Source organism: Dasypus novemcinctus, chromosome 16 (assembly GCF_030445035.2).
Source record: "Dasypus novemcinctus isolate mDasNov1 chromosome 16, mDasNov1.1.hap2, whole genome shotgun sequence".
Classification (NCBI taxonomy): Eukaryota; Metazoa; Chordata; class Mammalia; order Cingulata; family Dasypodidae; genus Dasypus; species Dasypus novemcinctus.
In genome coordinates, this window is record NC_080688.1 from 17,941,741 (window position 1) to 17,961,454 (window position 19,714).

General features: G+C 36.8%; 1 protein-coding gene across 1 annotated transcript in view; it reads right to left on the bottom strand.

The window, feature by feature from the left end:
- CEP192 (centrosomal protein 192) overlaps positions 1-19,714 on the bottom strand; it is a 129,263-nt gene that overhangs the window by 24,621 nt on the left and 84,928 nt on the right. The window contains 12 exon segments of the mRNA XM_058277264.2: positions 181-290; positions 1,757-1,872; positions 2,125-2,385; positions 7,253-7,429; positions 7,591-7,681; positions 15,887-16,063; positions 16,899-17,017; positions 17,596-17,688; positions 17,793-17,932; positions 18,785-18,848; positions 18,978-19,121; positions 19,568-19,693. Coding sequence (XP_058133247.1) covers positions 181-290; positions 1,757-1,872; positions 2,125-2,385; positions 7,253-7,429; positions 7,591-7,681; positions 15,887-16,063; positions 16,899-17,017; positions 17,596-17,688; positions 17,793-17,932; positions 18,785-18,848; positions 18,978-19,121; positions 19,568-19,693 — 1,618 coding nt within the window.

The window sequence follows — 19,714 nt, forward strand, 5'->3', positions numbered from 1 at the left end:
ATCTTTTTTTAAAAATAAATAATAAATAAATATTTTGTCCAATGTCATACAGTGGAGCTATAGCTCAAACGCATCTATAGCCATATCTAAACTAATGTTCTTTCCTACTTATATCCCATCCCTGGACCTAGATAATACTACAAATGAACTGAAAGAGTTAAGACAGGTTGAAAATTTTACCTTCAGTTACTAGTAGCTCATCTTGAAATGTTTCAGCAAAATTAATCTTCTGTAGCAGACTGTATTCAGGAAGTACCTGCTCTATAATTCCTGGTTTATGCAACAGTGCTCTGCCAGGAGATTGTTTTTTCAAAATTAATTTTACATATAAAATGACCTTAGACATTCATTAATGCATTTAGCAAACCCCACTAACAGCATGATACTTTATTATGTAGATCTCATGCCTTAGATCTTAATATAAGCATTTTTAAAAAAGAAAACTTGTTTTGGACATTCCCTTATAAGGGTATACATATGGAAACACAATTGTAGGTTTCAGTTAAATATCAAGATTAAAACAAGGGGGGGGGTAAAGGGGGAAATACAATTAGATTCTTTTCAGATCTTACATCGTCATTATTTGTGATAATTTGGTCATAAGAAGTTTGCCTCAAAAAATTTAAAAAAGAATATGCTAAGAAAACGATACAAAACAAGACAGCAGAGAGTAACATTTAAATAACCATATAACTATATTTATCTGGGCTCTTCCAGAGAATTTTTGAGATGAGATGATTAAAGTGTAAATTTCTCTTTATCACTCAGATGTTCACAAATAAGAGAAATCTTATATTGTAACTTTATGTCAAAGAGAAGTTCTAAAACAATACAGTGATTACTATTTTCCAATAGAAAGGAAGAAGAACCCCAAAAGCCTGGTAAACTGATTTCTCTATCAGTTTCTATTTCTAAAATACTTAATTGAAAAACAAAAACAAGTTAAAGGATAAGCTCGTCACATTTGACCTGTTCTACCATCAAGCAGTGATATATTAAATTTCTTCTCTTCAAACATTCCATTTACCCTCAATAGATTTTTAAAAAATTGTAAAATTATGTACCAGAATAAAATACAGCAAGAAGATTTGGAAGAAAAAAAGACTGCTATATGCATAAACTCTCTCCCTTACTGGGAGTTAATGATTTCCTATTAATAGATGAAACTCTGTGAGCTTCACCTATTTTATATTCAGGTCCCCTAGGCTGGGAAACAAAATTTTATAATAGAAGAACCCAGATTTCAACACAGCAGAATTTTATCTATATTTAAATCATACCTGGACCTAAATCAATATCTCAAATTCATCAACATTTCAGCATGTTATATTTAAATCAGATGTATCAAACTTTACAGTTAGCCTAGAAATTCTACACATTTCTAAAATATGACTTGATCCTTTCAATTAATTCATAGCACTCCGAGAAAGACTCCAAATTAGTCAGTGTGTTTATACAACTACTGTTTCAGTAGCTCTTAAATATTTTCTGAAACTGATTTACCATCAGTTGATATACCCTCTAATATATTATAATGCTCCTATCTAGCAAAGGAAAAGAGACACATGCCTAGAAAATTTATCACACTGCAAGAAAACATGAGTTTCCTATGCATATTTCTCCCTCAAATTATGGTAACTTATCAGCCAATAAATAATACTTTTAACCTAGCAGTTCACTAAATTCTACAAATTCCACACTTTCAATATTTCTACTACTATTAATAAAACAGTTCAAAATACTGAAAGTTACCTACCTTCGATACTGTTGTCTTGAAATTTCATCTCCACCAAAGAAGTATATAGTTGACAGTTCTGTTGCAGTTTTATAACTGCTCTCTCTATCTGATGGATTATATATTATAGTAACATCCTGATAAAGAGAAAAAAAAATCAGGCATGAATACTAAATATTTTTCTAATTTCATTTTAAATTATCTTATAAGCCTAAATATTCAACATAGACACACATTCTTATGTATAGCATATCCAAGATCAGATAATAAACTTTTCTACTCATTCATTACTTTCCAATACTATTTTAGCTCAGGCCATAAATTAAATCATTTTGAGCGTAATCTAAAAATTTATTTCCTGTTTTTAGTGGAGAAACTTTTATACTTACTTCTTGTGTTCTTTCCTTGAGCACAAATTTATCTGGAAAAATCCTCATCACTTTAGGATCCAACAAAACTTTTTTCTGAGAATCCTTAAAACACACTGCTTTAACAAAAGCTGCTCGAGAGCCAGTGTTTCGAATAGAAAAAGCAATTCTACTTTCTTTCCCAGGTATTAAGCCATTCACCGTTACCATGTAACTGTCAGATAATTTTTTAACATCTTCCAAAATAAGATTACTTGTTCCTCCATATCCAGACAAAGGTATCTAAAAGCACAAGATTTATACATGCAAAATTATCTTCATTTAAGCAGAAAGCAGGATATTAATTCAGGTACAGCATTAAAGACTCTGACTTATGAGAAAAACAAATCAAAGAGTTGGAAATTTATTTACCTTCCAATATGCTAAGAATAATTAGTACAGTATTATAAGAACCAAGCTAGATAGGTTTGTTAAAGAAATGTTTGGGGGAAATATACTGATGTTTGTAATTTACTTTGAAATGCATTAAAGGGGGGGGGGGAGATGAGTTAATCAGTGGATAGTGAGACATGTAACACAAGAAATATAGCAAAATGTTCACTGTAGAATATAAATGGTAGATGTGTGGGTGTTCACTGTATAATTATTTTAACTTCTCTAATCCTGAAAATTTTCATAACAAAATGTTTCACGGGAAGATCTATTATAAGATAATCCTCTTGGCTTTTGGTCTAGCCAGTGTCGGAGAGAAGTATACAGAAGAATCCAAACTGAAGATTAAAACTCAAACTACGTGAAGACAGAAACTCTGATAACAAGGGGAAATTAAAGACCAGGGCTGGGGAGAGAGGCTGACGGAGGTGGCAGCGGTGGGGGAGCGGTGGGTCAGGGTCTGTGCGCTGGTGTCTAAGGCCCAGGCTGAGGCCTCCGCGGTTGCTGGAGAACTGGCGGTGGAGAGGATGATTGCCGATGTTATTTAGTACTGAGGTAGCAAGCTGCCACCACCGGCCACCCTCCACCCTCCCTGTGGCAGGGTGAAGAGGACTCCCTCCAGAGTCTGATTGATTGTGCCCGGAGAGGAAACCCAACTGATCCCGAAAGAGAAAATACTGCTGTACAATACAAGATATTACTAATTCAAAGACAGGGAATGAACATAGCGCTTTAAATTTACCAGCTTCTACTCCACTCAGAAAGCTCTCTGAAGATGTGACCAATAAAGTAGGCTACATAAATGGAACCTTTGATTTGGTGTGGGGAAATGGAATCAATACTGCTGATATGGCTCCACAGGATCATTCTACTGACAAGTCAGTTCTTGATGCTAATTTTGAACCACGAAAGAACTTTCTGCATTTGACAGATAAAGATGGTTAACAGCCTCAAATACTTGCGGAGAATCCACATTAACATGGATGACAATGTTCACGACAAGTTTATTGGTCCACTTCCAAGAGAAGTTTCTATGGGCTCTACCACTGATGATGTCAGCCAGAGCTATCCTATTCATCTATTTTGAAGAAATCAGAAACTGGATATGTGGGATTAGTAAATCAAGCAATGACTTGCTATTTGAATAGCCTTTTGCAAACACTTTTTATGACTCCTGAATTTAGAAATGCATTATATAAGTGGGAATTTGAAGAATCTGAAGAAGATCCAGTGACAAGTATCCCATACCAACTTCAAAGGCTGTTTTACTACACACCAGCAGAAAGAGAGCAACTGAAACCAAAGATGTTACCAGGAGCTTTGGATGGGATAGTAGTGAGGGTACTAATTCTCTGGTAATAAATATTTCTGCTATTCAAAGGAATTCTGGGAGATACTTTTACAAACACATAAAATATATTAACCAGTTTCATTATCTTTAAATAAAGGGTTGGGTTTTGGGTTCCTTCCACAGCACTATTCACTGAGCGCCCCTGTTTCAGCAGGGCCCAGCACTATTATGAAACAAGTATTCTTTAATTCTTGTTAAATTCTATAAATAAGAATGTAAAGGTATTTACCTGATAGAAAATCAACTTCTCAAACCCTTTACAACCATAATTATAAAAACAAACCAAGAGCATTCATTCCAAATTAAGTATGAAAAGAGGTTCCAAAGTATCCCGTGATGAAAACATCAATAGGTTAATTTGAATTGTGTTATGTTCTTAATCAAAATAGCATTTTGAAAGATTAAATTTAGGCTCCTTGTTAATATGAATTGGCTTGCCCTTTGACGGGGCTTCAGATCCAAAACTCCTACAAATCCCACATCACTGAAAGTGGCTACAGTACTTTTGAGAAACCAAAAATGTTTCTAAATTTTTTTTCCCACAGAAACATGTAAGTAAATTTTAATATAAGTATTCTCCCTGAATTTCCAAAGCATAAGGAATCACGAATTCCCAGTGAGTAAAAAGTTCCCAGTGAGTAAAAAGATTAGGAAAAATTAACAATTAAATTAAATGGATTCTGGCACATGCCAATAAATCCACAGATTCAACAGGGAAAACTATCACTCTAGAGCAGGGTTTTGTAACCTTGGTACCAATGACATTTTGAGCCACACAATCTGTTGGGGGGTGGGGGGCTATCCTGTGCATTGTAAGATGTCCAGCAGCATCCCTGGCCACTAGCCATTAGACGCCAGGAGCATGCTCTTGCCCAAACCCCAATTATGACAACCAAAAATGTCTCCAGGCATCACCAAATGTCTCTGGGGTGTGGGGGGTGGGGAACAGTATCTGGCTGAGAAGGTGAGAACCACCTCTAGAGGACGACAGACACAGAACTGTATTAATACCCTAAAGCATGCACAACACATGACGTGGGCTCAACAGTAGGTGGCCTGAACATGAACCAGGCCTCTACCATATATTGTCACGTAAGATGCATGCCCATGGGCCTCAGTTTCCAGCGTAGAATGAGGCTAGTGGCCTTTATCTCACAGTGTTGTTTTGAAGATAAAATGTGCAAATCCATGCAGTGATTAAGAGTAGTGCCAAGGTACACTTAGCTTTCCATAAACACATTTTTATCATGCTTTATGGAATACAAAGCACAGATAATTTCACTTGTTCCTCAGAGCCAAATTGGGAAGCTGGGATGGCAATTGGTTGCATTTTACAGATAAGAAAAGCAAGCCATGAGCAAGTGAAATGTCTTATCTAAGACAACTATGAGTAACCAAGATAGGACTGAGTTTCTTACCTATAGGTGAGTGCTTTTCCACCACTATATCCCACTACCTTATCTTTAGGAAGATGTATATCAATATTAATAGTCTAAGCCTTCTTGTAAGGCAAAATCCTGTTCAGTCAAACTTTGAGAAGACAGAATGGACACCTATTTAAGCTGAAATTCCAGTTAGGATCCTAACTTTCCTTAAGAGAACATCAAACCCAAATTTCTGCTGGGGTGATTGTTAGTTAATCAAGTGGTTCTTCTCCAAACATTTTTAAAGAATATTCTCAAAATCTTGGTTAGGAAACTTGAAATGAATCAAAATGTGTTCAGGAGAGTCTGAGAGATTAACAGACCATTTCATTGTCTCCACAATAAAAACATGGCCCTTACACGAAACCAGGTCATCAGAGAGCTATATACCCGTGCAGGTTCGTACTTGGACACTGTTTTCCAGACTCACAGAGAAGGATGATAGTTATAAACACCTTTTTTATCTTTAAACAGTTTTGTCCACCATTGCTTGCGAGACCCACCATATGACTCCAAAGAGACTATACTGAGCTCCATCTCACATAAAGTCATATTTGCTATAATGCCTATTCTTAGAAAAACGTTCACATTCCCTTTGACACTAGGAAACAAAACCATCTGCCCTATCACCAAGTACCTATGCAGGTTTTTTTAAAAAAAAAGATTTATTTATTTATTTAATTCCCCCCCCTCCCCTGGTTGTCTGTTCTTGGTGTCTATTTGCTGCGTCTTGTTTCTCTGTCCGCTTCTGTTGTCGTCAGTCAGCGGCATGGAAAGTGTGGGCGGCGCCATTCCTCGGCAGGCTGCACTTTCTTTTCACGCTGGGCGGCTTTTCCTCACGGGCGCACTCCTTGCGCATGGGGCTCCCCCACGCGGGGGACACCCTTGCGTGACACGGCACTCCTTGCGCGCATCAGCGCTGCGCATGGCCAGCTCCACACGGGTCAAGGAGGCCCCGGGTTTGAACCGCGGACCTCCCATATGGTAGACGGACGCGCTAACCACTGGGCCAAAGTCCGTTTCCTTTATGCAGTTTTAAGGTACACAGTTTTTACACAGCCCAAGTTCCATTTGACTACCTTGCCCAAATTTCATTTCCTCATTGAAACTATTCATTGAAATTCACAAGCACACCTTCTCCACCAAACACACACTCCCACTCATCCCTCCCCTCCATCCACTGGTATCCTCTAATCTACTATTTATGCAAATTTGCTATTTCTAGATCTCTTAGTGATATCATACAATATGTGTCCTTATATGCCTTGATTACTTTATTTAGCATAATGTTTTCAAGGTTCTTCCATGTTATGGCATGTATCTGAACTTCATTCTTTCTTAAATGGCTGAATAATATTCCATTGTGTTTATGTACCACATTTTGTTTGATTCATTTGTTGAGGAACACTCGGGCTGTTTCCACCTTATGGCTACTGTGAATGATGATTTATCACTTTTACTTCTTATTTCTTTAAATGTATTTATATAAATGGCTTGAAATCCTTTGTAAAAATGATGCTGAGAATGAAATATATGTAACTCTTGTTTTTGTATTCCAGGAGCAATCTAGTAAATGGTGTCAATAGATATTTGCTAATTGAAAGAAAAGAATAAAATTTATTTGGGAAGTCAATGTCTTAAACACCTCATCTGGATTTACCCAAAAACGTGATCCTGAAAAGTTAGGTACCTTTCTAAATTCTCAAACTAAAACGAAATTTAAAAGCAATAGAATAGATTGTTATTTATAGGAGTACAGTAGTGGCTGTATTTATAACATGACAAAATCTACAAAGCATATAATTATTCCCTAACTTGTCTGTAAATCTAAACATTCACATATTTTGACTTATAAAAGCAGAGGATATATAATTTATCAACGTTAAACCAAGAGTTTGGTCATAAACTCCAATGGAGGAAAAAGGCAATAAAATGATCTTACCGTGAACTTAATGCCTGGTTGTGACTGAATTCTGAGTTGTTTAATTTCTAGTTTAGCCAACATACAAGACAATCGTGTAGGTGCAAATAATACATAGATGTTAATGTCTTCTTTTGGATGAATTCTGATCTCACAATTACTAGTCAATCGCACTTCTGAACCAAATGTGTTCTGAAGCTACAATTTAAAAACAATCACCACATAAAACAAAGCAGCAGTACAATAAAACATACTGTTAACACAAACTCTTAAAAGATTAATAATACAAAATGGTCTTCAGATGTAAGTGTTCTGGACTCAGCAAAAACACAGAACAAAATCATGTACTCCACAATTACCTGAAAGCAGTCTTGATCCTGTCCTCTAACAAGCAGTCGTAAATGTTGGGTTATAAATGTAGAATTATTTCTTAGAACTAGCTTTTGAAGCCTGAAAACAATTACACATTTTAATAAGAATGTGGCTTTCCTCCACAGATAGTATCACAATTATAAAAACAAACAAATTAAAAGCAACTGCAATGTTTAGAAATGGACTGAGTACATTTACCATCTTAGCAGCCTGGAATTCTATCTGCACAGTTCTTTCTAGAACTCTAAATTCCTGAAAATATAGGATCAATACTCACATTATCCGAGAACACTTGGACTTAATTTCTCTCCTAGGGTAGACCCTTAGTTGCTCTTTTTGCTTACACTATAATGTATGGGTAGCATTTATCTTATAAAAAAAACAATCAATGAAAATCCAGGTTAAGAATTCTCTATCTAGAGCTTGAATACCTAGTTCAACCCAGCTTTCATGGAAACAAGAAGTCCTAAGCAGGTTGCCCAGTTTTTTCACTCTAAGAGGTTCATTTGCACAAATTAGTCTTTTAACCAATATAGTAAATGAACCCTATTTTTTAAAAGTTACAATGCTAGGAAGCCTACCAAACTCATTCTATGAAGCCAAGATCACCCTAATGCCAAAGTTAGATAAAGATATTACAAAAGCAGAAAATTAGAGACTCATTTCTCTACTGAATACAGATGTAAAATTCCTCAAGAAAATACTTGCTAATTAAATCCAAAAACACGTAAAAGAATTATTCATCATGATCAAGTGGGTTTTATACCAGGCGTGCAAGGGTGATTCAACACAAGAAAATCAATCAACATAATGCACCACATTAATAAATCAAAGAAGGAAAATCACACAATCCAACTGATTGACACGGGAAAGGCATTTGACAAAAGACAGCATCCTTTTTTGATAAAAATTGAAGATAGGAAGACAGGCATTGCTAATTGAAAGAAAAGAATAAAAGGATAGGAACTAAAGGAAACTTTCTCAACATGATGAAGGCCATATATGAAAAACCCAAAGCTAGCAGTGTACTTAATGGTGAAAGCCTGAAAGTTTTCCCACTGAGATTAGGAACAAGACAAGGATAGCCACAGTCACGACTGTTATCCAATATAGTGCTAGAGGTTCTAACTGTAGCAATCAGGCAAGAAAAAGAAATAATAGGCAACCAAAACAGATGACCTGATCACTATCCTTATTTGCAGATGATATGATCCTATATCTAGAAAGTTCTGAAAAATCTACAACAAAGCTGCTAGAGCTAATGAGTTCAGTAGAGTGGCAAGATACAAGATCAATACGTGAAAAATCAGCGATGTTCCTATACACTAGTAACGGGCAATAAGAGGGGGAAGTCAGGGAAATAATTACATTTACAATGGTAACCAAAAGAATCAAATATTTAGGAATAAACTTAACCAAGGATGTAAAGCACTTGTATTCAGAAAATTACAATACACTGCTCAAAGAAATTTTAAAAGGCCTAAATAATTGGAAGAACATTCCATAATCATGGATTGGAAGACTAAATATCATTAAGATGTCAAGTCTACCTAGACTGATACATTCAATGCAATCCCAATAAAAATTCTACCAGCATTTTAAAAATAAATGGAAAACACAATTATCAAATTTATTTGGAAGGTTAAAGGGCCCCGAATAGCCAGAAACATCTTAAAAAGGAAAAGCAAAGTTGGAGGACTCTCACTTCTGGACTTTGAATCACATTACCTAGCTACTGTGGTTAAAAGAGCATGGTACTAGCAAAAAGATAGACATATAGACTATGGCACCCAAATTGATGGTTCAGAAAACAGACCCTCACATCTTTGGTGAAGCGATTTTTGACAAGCCTGTCAAGCCCACCCAGCTGGGGCAGAACAGTCTATTCAATAAACGGTGCAGGGAGAATAGGATATCCATAACCAAAAGAAAGAAAGAGGACCCATATCTCACACCTTATACAGAAATTAACTCAAAATGGATCAAAGACCTAAATGCAAAAGCTAGAACCATAAAGCTTCTAGAAAACAATGTAGGAAAACATCTTTAGGACCTGTTGGTATGGTAGGTGGTGAATTCTTAAACCTCACACCAAAAGCAGGAGCAATGAAAGAAAACAAAGATTAAATAGGACCTCTTCAAACGTACACTTTTGTGATTCAAAGGACTTCGTCAAGAAGGTGAAAAGGCAGATCACTCAAAGGGAGAAAATATCCAAAACCACATATCAGATAAGGGTTTGATTTCCATTGTATATAAAGAGATCATACAACTCAACAGTAAAAAAGCAAGTAATCCAATTTAAAAAATAGGCTAAGGACTTAGACATTTCTCTAAAGAGGAAATAGAAATGGCCTAAAGCACATGAAAAAATGTTCAAATCACTAGCTATTAGGGAAATGCAAATCAAAACAATGAGATATCGGGAAACGGACTTTGGCCCAGTGGTTAGGGCGTCCGTCTACCACATGGGAGGTCCGCGGTTCAAACCCCGGGCCTCCTTGACCCGTGTGGAGCTGGCCATGTGCAGCGCTGATGCGCGCAAGGAGTGCCGCACCACGCAAGGGTGTCTCCCGCATGGGGCTCCCCCACGCGCAAGGAGTGCGCCCGTGAGGAAAGCCGCCCAGCGTGAAAAGAAAGTGCAGCCTGCCCAGGAATGGCGCCGCCCACACTTCCCGCGCCGCTGAGGACAACAGAAGTGGACAAAGAAACAAGATGCAGCAAATAGACACCAAGAACAGACAACCAGGGGAGGGGGGGAAATAAATAAATCTTTAAAAAAAAAAAAAAAAACAATGAGATATCATCTCACACCACATAGGATGGCCATTATTAAAAAGATAGAGAACAGTGAATGCTGGAGAGGATGTGGAGAAATAGAACTCTCCTTTGCTGTGGGTGGAAACATAAAATGGTGCAGCCTCTGTGAAAGGGAAGTCTGGCGGTTCCTCAGGAAGCTAAAAGTAGAGCTGAACTGCCATATGATCCAGCAACTCCTTTACTAAGAATATATCCAGAAGAACTGAAAACTGTGACACAGACAGACATTTGCACACCAATGTTCACAGTGACGTTATTCAAAGTGCCAAAAGATGGAAACAACCCAAGTGTCCATCAACCAATGAACGGATAAACAAAATGTGGTATATACATACAAAGGACTACTATGTTGCAGTAAGAAGAAATGAAATTGGGACGTATATGATAATATGGATGAATCTTGGAAGACATTATGCTAAGTGCAATAAGCCAGACACAAAAGGACAAATATAGCATGGTCTCACTAATATGAACTAAAAATGAAGAATAAACACATGGAGTTAAAGCCTAGAGTATAGGTTATTAGGAGATAAGCGGAGGGCTGTGAAGGAGTACTGATGTTTAATGTATGTAGAAGTTTTAATTAACTTTACTGTAAAAGTATGTAAATGGATAGAGTTGATGGTAACACATTAGTGAGTAGCGGCTGGTTTATAAATGGGATTGTGACTTAAAAGGGTAGTCTAGGGATGTAAATGTCAATTGAAAGAAAGCTAGAGAGTAATCTAGGGACTAAATAACACAGTGAACCCACAGGTGGATGAGAATTGTGGTTAATGGTACAAATGCAAGAAAGTCCTTCTGTGAACTAGAAAGGACGTACATCACTATTGCAGGGTGGTAAGAACATGGAGCAGCATGGGAAAATACAATGAATGTCACCTCTGGACTACAGGCAACAGCAATACTGTGATATTCTTGCACCAGTGCCAAAGAAGCACTGTGTTAATAATTGAGGGTATTGAAAAAACGTGAAGTATACACTATGGACCATAGTTAGTGGTAACAGTCTGATGATATTATCTCATAATCTGTATCAAATGTTCCACAATGGTGTGGTGTGTTGGTGAAGGGGTGTTTTATGGGAATTCCATACATGTGCATGACTGTTTGTAAGTTCACAACTTCTGTAATAAAAATATATTTTTAAAAAATTTTTTGAATGCTGATAAGCACAACCAAAAAAACCAAAAAGTTACAATGCAGGAACAGGGAATGAATCTATAAATAGCAGCCAGCTGGTAGTCAGAAAATTCCTCAATCTTTGAAAGCATATGCATCCTCTATTCATTGGAGATTAACAGAAAATACATGAGTAAACCTCATTTTTACTTAGATTTTAAAAATCAGCAGTTAATATATTATTTAAACTGTGATCTATACCTTGCCCACATTAAAAGGGAAAACTGCTGAGTTTTGGACATTAGCACACCTGGGGAAAACCTTCCACAGGTACACTAGCTGTAGGAGAGACTTATCTGAAATATTTCCAAAATATGTATGCATGTACACATGCATTTATTTATATAAAAATGTTCTCATTTTCAAATAGTACAGTTATTAAGTAGGTGCTCTTGGGTTTTAGTTTAAAAAGGTACTGTATAAAATAAAATTCACATTCTTTTATTACAGTCCACACAAAATTTTAAAAACTTAAGATCCTAACCAATATGCAGCCCAAGTAGATAAACAGATTTATCATAGAGAAACTAATAAATACATGGAAAAATGCAGAACCTTAACTAAAAACCCAAAAATTTTAAGTTAGCATGAAATGCCACTTTGGATTACTTTGTGCTCAGAAAACAATTTTAGTTTAGTAATTACCATTCCTACCTGTAATTGAGGCTAAACTCATTACCTAAATGATGATACTGTTCCCAAACTAGGTATAACTAGTTTTTCCTTAGTACTCTGGAAGAAGAGTCCACTTTAAATCTCTTTTGAATGGAAGGTCAGGTCAAGAACAGGCAAGTACCATGCAAACCAGTCTGTGGCAAAGGAAAATCATCTACTGCTCCTGAGGATTCTTAAACCCTCTTAGCATGTTTAGGGACGCTTCCTTTTGGTCACCGCCTGTCTGCCTCCAGGATATTTCACTCCTGAGCAGACAGCATACCTGTTTATCATTAACTTTGCTGCAACATCCTTGCAAAGGAGCAAGATGAACCTCTTTTGGTAGGGAAAAAATATATTTCCCTAAGCAAGACATCAAGATGTGAATGTGGAGAATTAAACACAAATCCTTAATTTAGCTCAATGCGACACTAAAAACTTTACATTTATTAACAGATTTACCCATGTGATCCTTTGGAGTTGTTACTCTCACAAGCCCAATTTTGGCCATCATTTGGCCTAACACCACTTGACTAAAGGTCTATTAGTTCTCATAGGACAGGTCAGGTCACCCAGGCTGAGGTAAAACATATCTAACCAATTCCTAAAAACAGGGGAACCTACTGGTTTTTTAAGTCAACTTCCTGCACTGCTATGAAATTCACTCATAAATCTGTTGGATTAGGAATATTTCCATGCGCTCTCCATAAAGAAGTGACATCAAGGAATAAATGAGGATGGCCTGCAGGCCCTTCGCTCAGAAGGGGCTAGGTTAAAAATGCCACTGGCCATGCCCCTCTCTCCAATTTAAAAAGTATAATATTTTATTATAAAAAAGTTTAGCATACGTTAATTGTCTTTTCATGAGTTATAAGTGAGAATTCAGGATGATAAGCTGTATGAGGAGCAGCTGGATTTTCAGAACAGCCATGTCTACCAATTAACCATTTGTTAGAAATTTTACCACAATGCAGAAAACTGTCAGAAAGAAAACAAAGATGGTGATGGCTCTTTTTTTAAATATATTTTTAATTTATTTTAAAAAAATACACAGATCACACAAAATGTTACATTAAAAAATATAAGAGATTCCCATATGCCCCTCTCCCCACAACCCCCACTTTTCCTACATCAACAATTTCTTTCATTAGTGTGGTACATTCATTGCATTTAATGAATATATTTTGGAGCACTGCTACACAGCATGGATTATAGTTTACACTTTCTCCCTGTTCATTCAGTGGGTGGTGATGGCTCTTAACTGCCTTTGATTTAACGGACAAGAATCAGTTACAGGACAAGCCATGTAAACATCAAGAGAGACACCAGTAATTGACATTTTTCCAGAGTCTGTACCTTAATAACAACAGTGATTGCTAGGGCACACTGTTAAGCCATTTCCTCTTCTTTTTAACTTATACGCTGATGGTTGAGCTGTGTATTTTGACCGCCTCCTATAGCACAGGGCTCCAACACTATTTGTATATGTATTGAAGTGGACCGCAAATTATTGTTTTTGCCATACAGACACCATTCAGGCTCAATTGTACAGAACTAGAAAAGCCTTCTGTATAAGCACCATGTCCTGTTTAGCCTTTCCCTTCAACATATATGTCAATCCTGATTCCATCTTAACTGGCTGCAAAAAGCACAATACCTATGACATATTTACCCAATAATGTAATAGGTACAGAAGGACGAGTATAATCTCCAATTCACTGCCTCTCACAAGCCTGGCTGAGAGAAACACTTACAGAGCCGCCTAAAGAATATGCAGTCTATCCATTCTTCTAGAGAACCTACATTTATCTTAAGCAACCACATGGTTTTAGCAACACAAAGAATTGCTTTTGATGAACCATATTTAGATGTCATGCTTTCACATAATATTGAAGCACCAAAAAAAAGGGGTGGGGGAGGCCTATAAAATTCATTTAGTATTTACTGAAAAGTTGTTTTTTTATTTGAGACTCATAGTGTATGATACCAACTTATCTGTTTTTAAAAAGACCCCTGGAAACAGCAGCTCTCAAAAGTCAGTACAGGAACCACAATGCTTTAGTATAACTTGATCACATGATGGTCTTACGGGGGCTGCTAGAACTGTCAGAACTAAGTCCAAAACCCAGCTCGAGGTAAGTGTACATGACCTCAAAGCAAGTATTCCACATGCGTGTTTGATGCTGACTGCATATCATTGCCCCACAGAAGTGATTTTCTAACTTAATTGCTTTTATCTTACTTATTTGAAAGTTATTTTTGGAACAAGACGGAGTATAGATTATTCAGATGGATGGTTAAACAAATCAATGAAATCTATAAAATTAAGAGGTTCAACTAGATACCTTGTGCACTAACAAAACTATTCTAAATGATTTAACTTCTTTATACTTGTAGTGGAGATTAGGTCCAGAAGTTTCTTATCCCTCGGGGTACTATAAAAATGTATGGGAAGCACATTTCAAATAACAAAGAAGTACAAAAAATGAGATAGTAAACATTCAAATTTAATAATTACCTAGATTATTACGTAGACATATTTCCTGAGTTTGAGATTGGTAAAAAAAAATTTAGCTATGCTGCTAAGCTTATGAGGGAAATATTACTATACTATATTTTATGCTAAATAATTTTATTAATCCAGTTATTCATAATTTACAGTAAAAGTAAATTAAATAGATACAATTCACATTCAACTATGAAAGAATATATCTACTCCATTAAAAATTCCTTGTACTCTTTTATATGGTATTAAGTACACACAAACTAGAGATCATAAACTCCTTAAAAGAGTACGATGTCTCCGATTATATTTACTTCCTATCTTTTTTTAAAAAATATATATTTTATTTTCATTTTTTAAAAGAAACTTAGATTGCATAAATGTTACACAAAAAATATAGGGGATTCCCATATGCCCCACTCTCAAGTCCTCCCACATTTTTCCCACATCAGCAACATCCTTCATTAGTGTGGTACATTTGTCACAATTGATGAACACATCTCCGGGCACTGCCACTAAGCGATGATTATACTTCACATTGTAGTTTACACTCTCTCTGCACATTTTGGCGTTACTACATGATATACAATGGCCTGTATACGTCACTGAAATGTCATTCAGGATAATTCCCAAATCCCAAAAACGCCCCCAAATTATACCTTTTTTCCCCTCTCCCTCGCCTCAGAACCTCCAGGTGGCCACTGCCTCCACATCCAGGATAAAAGTTCTTCCACTGCTAGGATCACAACAAGTCTACAGTAGAACAACTGTAAGTCTAGTCCAGATTACCTTTTCAAAGTACAGTAGAACAACTGTAAGTCTACTCTACTTCCTACGTTTTCAAAGTACCTTCCATAGAAAGAAATAGATATTCTTAATTACCTAAATTTGGTAATCAGCAGAGAATTCACCAAAGAGCTTAAAAAAATGAACCCTACTTTTTGCTGCATTTTAAAAAGAGAAATGACAGATTTAATTTAAAAACTGAGATTCATGGAAGTAAACAAATATAAGATAGCTTCACCTGAATTCTAAAAATGTTAGCATGATCATTAACACAGCAGAGAATAGTATTAGGTAATAACAAAATCTTAGCAGTCACAAGCTGCTGTGTTCATACTTACTGTGTTCTACCAAGAGGGACACCTCCCCAAGCCATAAACTGCTTATTGGATAAAATCGATGGAACATCTGAGCAGCAAGATCCAGGGGCCAGAGACTTCTCTTCTGAAGAAAGTACCTCACCTTTTAATACTACTTCATATTGAGGACCAAATGGCAGCACAAATATTTTCAAGATCCTAGCAAAGGAAAAAACTTAACTTGAATGCCATGTATTTCAATTCTTTTGGCAACTATTTCCTGCATGTTCCCTTTGTCCAAGAGGCTGAGCCCAGTGCTAGGAATACCATTACATCTGCACCCTTAGAGTTTATAATTTAGAGAAGTCCATGGTGCTATAGGAATACTACTTATGAATAATTTGGGAAGAATCAAGGAAAGCTTCCCAGATGACGGAGTTAACCCATGAAATTGAGGGTAGGTTTCCCAGGCACGACCATTCACATTTATGAAAGCCAGATTTTTCCCCCCTTCTCTGGGCAGACTGAGCATACTTGGGCTTCTATAACCTAGGTGTAGCCAGGGAATAAACTAGTTTACAATCCTGGAGAAGAGCTTTTCAAGCTAGTTTTAAGTAATCAAGTTCAAATACTAATGACAATGTATTGTAACTGTAAGCTGATATTCACTTACGATTTCCATGTCAAAAACCCACAAGACTGTAGAAGGGGTAGGGAAAAGTACCTTAAATTAACAATTGACAAGACCAATCAATGGTTCCTTTGGAGAAAGAGTTAATAAGCAACAAAACTGATGTTTTAGTATTTCCTTTGAACAAAAATTCTCGGAATAGTGATTTCTCAATTTCCATTCAGCTGGTTTAAAAGGAGATTTTTAGCAAACAGAAAGGAAAATCTGAGGCTAAATGAAAAGAGATTAACCAGAGCTATACCATCTACTAGGGGTAGTAAAATGTGTACTTTAATTTTCCAGGCTGTGGATTGAAGCAATCTAAATAAGTGGTTGTTTTGAGAAAGGATTACAAATTTGCCATTATAAACAGTTGTATATTACCTTTCCTCGCAGGTTTTGGGATCCTTTGGAGTAAATGAAACTGTAACTTCATGTTCTTCTCCAGGTTTAAGGAACAGATTCTCTGGATCCACTGAGAAGAGACTTCCTTGGCCTGGGATCTAAATATTTATGTAATTATAACTAAATGTCTGCTAATGCAGATGTGGTTTCTACTCAGTTACTCTTCTTGTCTTAGGTCATTTTCTCATTTAGTAAATAAATAATGACAGTTTATTTTTTCTTCCTCCCTGTCCAATCCCAGCCCACCTATCTTACTCTCTTAGAAAGGATACTTTTTCCTCCTTCCTCCTGCATAACAAACCTCAGCCCCCACACCACCCCCAGTCCCCTATTACTAACATTCTCTCACTCACCCATGCATCACAGAAATCATGTCTGTGCATGGGCATTACTCTTCTCCAATTCTACCTAGCCATAGGATGACAACTAAAATTTTCAGGAACAGATCTAGAATTTGGTTCTTATGTTCAAAGCACTAGACATCAAGGTTCAAGTACCATATCATACATTTTACATTAGTGTACTAGTTCCAATTTTACAACACTTGTACAAATTCTTTCATTTGATCCTCACCACACTCTGCGAAACAGGCAGCATAGCAGTCCTCCGAATGGAGGAGCACTTATAGTCTCTCTGAGGTTATAATATTTTGAAGCACTTTGATAGAAATTCTTACCTTGATATCTAAATAAACTTCAATATTCCCAGCATTTTTCAAGGGTAAGTGCTGCTTTGTTGAAGAACCTACACCAGTAAACAAATGCATAGTCTAGAGAATGGGGTAAAAAGAGGCATTGAAAAACAATGTCACAATTAAAAGGAAACCAATTTGAGTATAAAACAAGAATGGCAAAAAAGGAGAGCTTAGGATACCTGTAAATCTTTTGGAGCATGTATCCTAGCTATTCCTGCTCTTGCTCGAAGACTAACACTTTTAATAACTGGAGTAGGGTTTGGGCTATCAACTTCTATATCAACTCTTGCCAAGAATTCTTCTGCTGAGTCCAGAATCTCTATAAAAGATTATTCCTTTAGTTTATATAACACAGAGTTACTTAATTTAAATGTCACCCACAGTCCAACAAGGGTCCTTATGAGTCATGAGAAATCTTGCAAGAAGGTATTTAAAAGGATTTGATGGGGAACAGGTATGAATGGAGACGAAGGAGAAAAAAGGAAGAAAACATCCAACTGTTAGGTGCAATAAGATCAAATAAGAGGGAAGCAGTTGTGGCTCAACTAATAGCACGTCTGCCTATCATACAAGAAGTTCAGGGTTTGGTACCCAGGGCCTCCTGACCTGTGTGGTGAGTTGGCCAATGCACAATGCTGCCAAGCACAAGGAGTACGGTGCCACACAGGGGTGCCCCCCATGTAGGGATGCCCCACGTGCAAGGAGTGTGCCCCGCAAGGAGAGCTGCTCCACACAAAAAAAGCACAGCCCGCCCAGGAGTGACGCCACATACATGGAGAGCTGACGTAACAAAAAAAGCGACACTGTTTCCCAGTGCTGCATGACAAGAATGCAAGCGGACATGGAAGAATACAAGGCGAATGGATAGAGAGAGCATACAACGGTGGGGAAAGGGGGAGAAATAAATAAAATAAATCTTAAAAAAGAAAAAAAAAAAAAAAGAGAAGATCAAGTAAGAGCAATGACCGAGGTTTTCAAGTGGCACTTGCTTCGATTACCCACATTCCCAGAAATTTCACCCAGAAAAGCTGCCATATCCCTTATTTCCAAAACAATATGAAATTCTTAATAAATCAAAGTATTCATATTTATTGACAGGGAAAATAAGCCTCAAGTTTGGAGTTTACTTAGTTATAAAGTAAAGCAATTTTCACAAATGTAAACATGATACCTGAAGAAGAAATCCGTTTCTTTGGACTATGAAAAAGAACCCAAATTACCAGAAACTCTGGGTCCTGTAAAATAAAACAAAAATGCACACTGGCATTTAGATTGAAATTTTAATGGAAAAAAAAAAAAAAAGCAGGTTGGAAACATAATTTTCTCTTTAATTCTAAGCCAGTTCTTCCATTCTCCCAGCTTACCTGCCCATCATAGCTGGCGTGCATCATCTGGTTTATTACAGAAGGAGCCGCTAGTGGAGCAATCATGTCACTATAGGGAGCGGTTTTCATAGACGCATCAATTGGCTTCTTGGAAAATGTGAAGCAGCGCCAGGCTACAGCATTCTAAATAGAAGAATCGGTTTCAGTAAAGCTAAAAGTATAATGTTAAACTAACATTCTAAAGACCCAGAATCATTAACAACAACAAAAATTATTTTCAATAAGAAAAATTAACCAAGAATGGTGTTAGCAGTATTTACAATTCCAAATCAATGTACTTCAGGAAAAAAAAATTTTTTTAATTCTTTTATATTTTTTAATTCCCCCCCCCCAAGATGGCTCCCTCATCTGTCTGTTGTTTCCACTCATTGTCTGCTCGCTGTCTACTCATTTGTGTCTACTCACTGTGTCTGTTCATTGTGCCAGCTTGTTGCGTCAGCTCATCTTCTTTAGGAGGCACTGGGAGGAAGCCGGGCCCTCCCATGTAGGAGACAGTCACCCAATGCTTGAACCATATCTGCTCCCTCAATGTACTTTTAAACAATTTCTTAGTGTATTTTAGTACTTACAGCATTAATAATAAGTCTGACTGGCACAGATGCATGTGTCCTGTTTATCAATTTTAATGGGAGAGCTTTCCAGCTTCCATAAGTCAAGTCACCAAAATCAAGAACATCTTTCTTTTCAGTCTCTACCTAATTAAAAAAAAAATCAGT